Source organism: Erigeron canadensis, chromosome 7 (assembly GCF_010389155.1).
Source record: "Erigeron canadensis isolate Cc75 chromosome 7, C_canadensis_v1, whole genome shotgun sequence".
Taxonomy (NCBI): domain Eukaryota; kingdom Viridiplantae; phylum Streptophyta; class Magnoliopsida; order Asterales; family Asteraceae; genus Erigeron; species Erigeron canadensis.
In genome coordinates, this window is record NC_057767.1 from 6,005,791 (window position 1) to 6,013,685 (window position 7,895).

The 7,895-nt window shown below is 33.2% G+C and overlaps 1 protein-coding gene across 1 annotated transcript; it reads left to right on the top strand.

The window, feature by feature from the left end:
* The first annotated feature begins 4,706 nt into the window (after nucleotides 1-4,706).
* Nucleotides 4,707-6,356, top strand: LOC122608254 (UDP-glycosyltransferase 85C1-like). The gene is made up of 2 exons (XM_043781341.1): nucleotides 4,707-5,273; nucleotides 5,373-6,356. The coding sequence occupies exons 1-2, from the start codon at nucleotides 4,748-4,750 to the stop codon at nucleotides 6,308-6,310; spliced, it is 1,464 nt and encodes a 487-aa protein (XP_043637276.1). The 5' UTR covers nucleotides 4,707-4,747; the 3' UTR covers nucleotides 6,311-6,356.
* Nucleotides 6,357-7,895: the final 1,539 nt, after the last annotated feature.

Below are 7,895 nucleotides of genomic sequence, written 5' to 3' on the forward strand. Positions count from 1 at the left end.
AAGGTTAGCCCATATTCACTTGGGTGATTGGGCTTTTTGAAAGCCGTGGGTGTCTTATAATAAGAATTTTTTTTGGAAATAGACATTATTTATTGTGCGTTTGTCAAAATAATTTTGGTAAAAAAAAAAAATTTATGAATCTAGTATATCCGGTAATTTGAAAACTAGATTCACTTTTTTTGGACAAATCTGGTGATTGTAAATCCGGAATATAATTCAAAAGGTTAGTCCGGTAATTCGAATACCGGACTAGAAGAACGTGAAGCTAGAAGACAAAATTTGGCAGATGAGTGGCAGGCGTGAAGTTTGACTAGCACAGTGATGGGACATGAGCTTTAATCTGGGTTTTATAATACCAGATTAAAAAAACCCTAACACGTATCTTTATATCATGAAACTCTAACTAATGTAACCCTATTATATATTAGATGTATATATTGTATTTCAGAAGCATACTTTCAAGCATTCAAACATTAAACTTTATCAGTACTCATTATATACTTTCAAACACCTACTATATTCAACTAAACTTTTTTTTTTAAAAATGACATCTTCATCATCATTTAACCCAATTATGGTGCAGTTAATTTAGAATGATTGTGTATCATTCGTAAATGGGATTCTTCAAAATGAAGATCCATCAAAAAGAAGAAGTTTTCCTCTTTTTAATGTAATGACTTATTCAGAAATTTGTGATATCACTTACAGTTGTTTTGGTGTTTCAAAAGAAGCTTTCAAATTGTAATTATATTTATGGTATGAATTTAAGGGTGTTCCTTTTAGAAATTTAATTACTGGTGATAATACTTTGGGGATGATTTATCATCTTGGTGATGCACAATTTGAAGTGAAGTTTGAGCCTACTTTTACGAACCAGTTGCTAAGCTTGACTCAAAGTCAATGTTTCTTTCAACCGAGTAACCAGTCAGAAGATAATGAAGAAGATGAAGATAATGAAGAAGATGACGACAACGAAGAAGATGAACACAATGAAGACGATGACGATGAAGATGATGAACATGACATTGCACCACTTGATGAATATGGTGATGAGGCACCTTATACCAATGATGAATAGGAAAAAATGCTCATATGGAGCTTAGCAACATCAAAGGTTTCTATGTTCTCATGCCATTGCTGTTTGCAGATTTAGACGGGGGGAGCTGCTAATTTTCCAAGTAAGAGGTACTCAACCAGGACCTGGATAAATCAATATAGTGGTGCACTTGCTCCCCTCTGGGCAGAGATCGATTAGAAGATCCAAGGAGACCCGACAAAACTGGTCATGCATAGAGGTAGGAGACGCACCAAACGGTACCGTAATGAGATGGATGAGAGTTCTATCAGCAGGTCTTCAACCTCAAGACAATAAGCAAGATGTGGCCTTTGCAACGGATTGGGTCATAATAGGAAAACATGCCCTCAACAATAATCTTGTCGTTTTTATCTGTCTCCCTTATTGTTTTTTTTTTCCTGTGTTAAATGAATTTATGTGTTTTCTTGTAATGTGGCATTTTTTAATTTCAATTTTCAGTTTTTTTTTGTTATTAGATGTTCTTGTCACATTATAATAAAAAACAAATAAAACCAACATTAAAAACTAAAAAAAAAAATAGATACTTTATTTAAAACTTAATCAAATTACATAAATCCTAATAATTAAAATTACAATCATTATTTTAGCATCTATAAGGCGAACCAAATCGAGAATTATCAGACGACAAGTCACTGTCACCATCATTACAGTGAATGTATTCATAGTGTTCATAATCAGGTTCTGCAGTTTGGGGGTCGTCAGCGTATTCCTCTCTCGGATCAGTTTCGTAACCTTCAGGCCGACTACCAACGTTATGACGCAGACGCGGCACCCGATCATCGTTTAGCCAGAAATCCCGACATGAGTAAAATGGTGAATGGTTAAACCCTCTGCTGCAGGTATGCTAGGTAGCTAGTGTCGTTTGGGTTAGGGCAGAACACTGTTAAACGTTCTGCAATCTCGGCTTCGACATCCAACTTTCTCGCACTTAACCACTGAATTAAAAATGCCACCTCCGTTTTATCCCTGTTATCCAAACGCATGTGTTCCCGAATGTTGTTTTTCATTCCAAAGTTAGTGAGGTTTGGGAATGCACCACTACCATTCGATGATTGGCTGACCATTTGTATAGATATATATGTATTTTTGTTTGAGATATATGAGAAGGAATGGAGATAAAAAAAATATTAATGGCTGCTTGTATACATATACATATATATATATATATATATAATCGGACTTGATCAAAGTGCCAAACACCACTGTTCAAGCATGCAAGTCGTCTGCCATACACTGCAAGTTGTCTGCCACTTTTGTCTTCTAGCTACACGAACCTAAAGTCCGGTATTCGGATTACTGGACTAAGTTTTTGAATTCTAGTCCGGATTTACACTCACCGGATATGACCAAAAAAAGTGAATCTGGTTTTCGAATTACCGGATTTACTAGATTCACAAATTTTTTTTTACCAAAACCTATTTTGACAAACACACACAAAATTATGTCTATTTCTAAAAAAAATCTCTTATAATAAGTGCCCGTTTTTTTTGTTAGTCATTAAGTGTTGAGTGTATTAAGTGAAATATAAGTAATTGACGGTTATTTTAGTTTATTAAGTTAAAAAAGAAACATGAAATTTGACTGAATAATTAAGTTCTTAACTATTAAGTTTATTAAATAAAAATGAAACAAGGCCAAAGACTCTTATTTGACCCATTTTAATTATGTGGCAAACAAATGTTCTTCTTTTAAGAAAAAAAAAAGTATGTTTTGTTTTAAAAAAAGTTAACTTATTTGTTTATAAAATGTAGAAATGTGAGAAATAATATGAATGAAAACAATTAATAAAAAGTAGGTTATATATAATAATTTATTGTGAGAGTTACAAGGATATTATATATCTTTAAAAAGATTTGTTTGGATAAAAAAAGATTTATGATAAAGTTTTAAATATAATTATTTATTTAGTAAGCAAATAAAAATATAAAAAATAAGAAAAAAAGAGCTTTAGATTAATTAGGTGGTTTTATGTCTAAAAAGAGCTTTAAGGAGTGTTAAATGTACCACTAACCTTCTCTTTAAATTATACTTCCTCCGTCCCATTAGTATATATATATATATATAGAGAGAGAGAGAGAGAGTTGAAATTTTGAAAGAGGGTTTCTAAATGAAAATTGTCTAAGGTTTCTTCTTCATTTTTTTAGCTTATTTTTTGAGATTACTTTATTTCACTTTTTCCATTTTTTTAAAAAATTAATTAAGTCAAAATATATAAAAAAAAGTAAAAATATGAATAAAAATTTTTATATATGGAGTTAGTGAGCTATACATATAAAGATACGATAATGGTTTTGCCCTTTAGAATATTAATAAGGGTAACTGCTGGAAGTCATAGGTCATATAAGATGATTGGTGATATAGGGTAACCTACCTAATAGGCTATGTCCTTTAAAAAATAACTAGATTTTAGACATGTGTCCGACACTGGACACGAGGTTTACAATATTATCAATATTAGATATTCATACATTTAATTCATAAAAACTTATAATTTGGAAGATATACGGTTCTAAGTGATATACTTTGCAAGTTGTAGTACAATAACCACATGTTCGTTACAGTCATTATTAGCTGATACACATTGATGAGATGTTTGTAATAGTCATTCCACAAGACACATGCTACAATAATTTCTCTATTATATAATTTTTTGAAACCAATTGTACTCATATTGTGATATTATTATGAAAAATTATTATGAATTAAAATATAAACATACTTGTGATCCCGTATTTGACATTCAAGTATACGTGTTTGATCATGATACGACCCATAACATGAATATGTTTATTTTCAACCACTGTCCAATGATAATTATATAACAATTATGATTGGTTTCATATTGTTTGATAACAATTAGGACTTTTGGTTTGAGTGGCAATTGTAACTTTAAAAAATTAAATAAAAATACTTTTTGTAACGTTTTTAAAAAATTTAAGAAATCATAATTTGAGTTGCTATTATTTTATTGGATAAATATTAGCTATTATTTTATCGGATATATAAGCTATTATTATTTATTTATTATATTAAAACTTTTGGGTAAAAAGTGTAAATTTGTGATGAAAAACAAAAAAATGTAAATTAAAGTCAAAATTGAAAAAAAAGTCAACATTAACAAATCGAGAGTTGTGATTGGTCGATAAGTTATTAAAGCAACTTTGTTTCGTATCACGGGACGGCTAGCCGTTACATCCAATTAGGCAGACAGTCACTAGCGACCGATCCACGAGTCAGTAAACCACATCGAGGGAAAACCACACCAATTTAGCCGCTACACGACGCTAAATTGGGAGAAAACCTTATGTTAATAACACAAATTTATTTTAAAGGATTTGTTAATTAGTGTCGTTGGACACTTTAATAAAGTCCAGTTTTCTAAAAATATGAAAATATACATTTATGATTGGTATAAAAATAATAATTAAGTTGAATTAATAAGCAATGTATATTTTGATTATATAAAAAATAAAAACTTACTTTGTAGAGCTAGTTAGCAAATCACTCGATTACTTTAAAGGTCCCGACAACATAACAATGATAGATAAGTTTTTCAACCATATATACTGATAGCGATAACCACTTGTAGAGCTATTCCAGATCACTTGATATAAAAAATTAAAACAAGAAAACAAGACCGAACACATAGAGATGAATACAATGACCAGAGTTGTTGAGAAGCAGCCTCATGTGGTGTTCATACCATTTCCAGCCCAAAGCCACATCAAGTGTATGCTCAAGCTAGCCAAGCTATTGCACCACAAGGGTATCCACATAACCTTCATCAACACCCGGTCCAACCATAAGAAACTCGTAGAGTCTGGTGGGGCTCATGACTTCAAGGATATTCCTGGTTTTCAATTCAGAACTGTTTCGGATTATCCTTCTTCTGGTGCAGAGGATGATGGTGTTGAACCTATGACGCCAACACTTGCTGAAGTTTGGATGTACCTTGCAGACAATTTCTTTGATTCCTTTCTTGATATTGTATCTGGGCTAGAAAGTACTCCGGCAACATGTATCATTTGTGATGGTTTCATGACCTACACGAATATGATTACTGCCGCCGAAAAGCTTAAGATCCCTATCATCCTTTTCTGGACCATGGCTGCTTGTGGATTCATGGGGTTTTACCAAGTGAAGGTTCTAACTGATAAGGGGCTTCTCCCACTTAAAGGTTCGGTAATTTGAATTTAAGTTGATCAATTTGTAAAACTCTTAGCAAAAATCAGATTTATTTAAATAATTAATAATTGATCTTGCTCTGTTTTGGCAGATGAAAGTTATTTGACAAATGGGTATCTTGAAATGGAAATAGATTGGATTCCAGGAATGGAAGGTTGTCGTTTGAAGGATCTACCTCAGTATATGCTAGTCACAAAGCTGGATGATCCTATTTTTAAATATCACTACGGAACAGCTCAGGCGGCTCATAATGTTTCATATATGATCATCCATACTTTTGAGGAACTAGAAGCTAGGCTCGTGAACGAGATTAAATACACATTTCCTAATGTTTATACAGTTGGACCTCTCCAATTGCTTTTGAATCAGATCGAAGAAAAAGAAAACAAAAGGACTGGTCTCAATTGCTATAGTTTATGGAAGGAAGAACCTGAGTGTCTACAATGGCTAGAGTCAAAAGAACCGGGTTCTGTGGTGTATGTTAATTTTGGAAGTTTGGCGGTAATGTCGTTAGAAGATTTAACAGAATTTGGTTGGGGACTTGTCAACAGTAACCATGAGTTTTTGTGGATTATTCGGACTGATTTGGTTAAAGAACAGCCCGTGGTTTGGCCCCAAGAACTTGAAGAGGAAATGCGCACGAAGGGATTTTTAGCAAAATGGTGTTCACAAGAAGAGGTCCTGAGCCACCCATCTGTTGGTGGGTTTTTGACTCATGGTGGGTGGGGTTCGATTATTGAGAGCTTGTCGGCTGGACTGCCAATGATTTGTTGGCCATATTCAGGGGACCAGCGTACTAATTGTAGGCAAATGTGCAACCATTGGGACGTTGGAATGGAGATCGGAAGGAGTGTCAAAAGGGATGAAGTGGAGAAACTCGTGAAGCTCTTAATGGATGGATTGGAGGGTAAAAGAATGAAGGAAAAAGCTATGCAGTGGAAGAAAATGGCGGAAATGGCTACCAGTTCTAATGGATCGTCTTCTCTAGATATTGAAAAACTTGCTAATCAAATTATCAACTTTTCATAAAGCTGGCTAGATTCCCATTTTTAATTGTTTATCAGCATTTTAGGTAGCATATTCGTGCGAATTGAAGTCTATTCTGTTGGGTTATATAACTATTTATCAAATCAAATCACAAAGCACACAGCGGAAAACAAGATCTATGCAGTTTAATTAATTAACCAAAGTATAGAATATGTACCTTATATTGGAGAGATTAAAACAAAAAAAAGGTTTAAATTAACCTCTCTACGATTGCACACACAACGTTGGAACGTACGTATGCTAGTACTTGATCACGAACAAACAACCCTTTGTTAATACCCTTTCACACGAACCAAACAAAACCCGAAACCCTTTGTTTTTGTGAGGATTGGCCGAAACCAAGAGAGAGGGAGGAGGAGAGAATGTTAGGGTTTTAGAAAACCTTAATAATTGTGTGTGAAAAACTTAAGAAAAGGGTTTGTATTTATAGCCAAACTTTAGCTTGAAAAACAAGTTTAGGGTTTTCTAAAAAACCCTTAAAGTGGTCGTCCCCCCTCTAGGAATATTCTAGAGGGTTTCTTAATTTTTCATTTAATCACAATTGTCTCCTCCGTTAAGTCCGTCAGTTAAGTATTTAACAGACGACCGTTAGTTTTTCGTGATCAAATTAATTAATAAATTACATTTAATATATTAACTAATTATAGTTACATTCACGTTGAGGTGTGACCCCGTAGGCTTAAATACTTTTCGGACATGCGTTCATTTTACGTGATCATATTTCAACAGCTTCCACTTGAGCTCGTAATGAATGAAGGTAATAACATTGGTTAGCGTCTAGCAGCACGCCAATGCTCCCGAAAACATTTAAGTATAGTTTTAAACGGTTAAGTCATTTATTATCCCTTTGTTCAGATACCTTTGTTAAATATGAATATGAATCGAGGTCATTTCATAATTTAACGATTATGTTTCTCATTCTATAACTAATTAATGATTACCAAATATAATCGAGAACTATCTGGATTTATTTGGGCACGACCATGCAAACATATTTAATTACTCCTAATGAGGGCGCCAAAAGGTATCATGCTTCAATTTCACATTGAAGGAACAAATCCTATATTGACTACACGTGTCAGTCATCATACTTCACGACGCTTTCTGAAAATAGCCCTTTATGTACTTCCTTATTTAGGTGAGTTAGAACTACATCTAGTAAGTTCGATTCATACATGCTGACCTACTTGTATCTCAAGTCAAAGGATCAATAAAAGTAACCATTTACGAATTTCACTTAATGACGTCGATCCATAAAGTGATAATTCGTTAGTGGGGTAGTCCGTTATGCATCCGCTATGAATATCATGTGAGTTTGGTGGGAACCATCCATTACATATTCCAAGAATATAACCAATCACTCACATTTGTCTTTGTTTAATTGTATTCCCATATAATTAATCGACAATTGACGATTTAGAGTATTTAATAAAATATTCAAGGATTAAACATGCAAATATAGGACACAATTTAATATTGAATGAAATCAGACATATCAAGTACTTTATTTCATTACGGAAAATATAAATTGTTTAACATCCCTTATCCAAATACTGAAACAACAGAT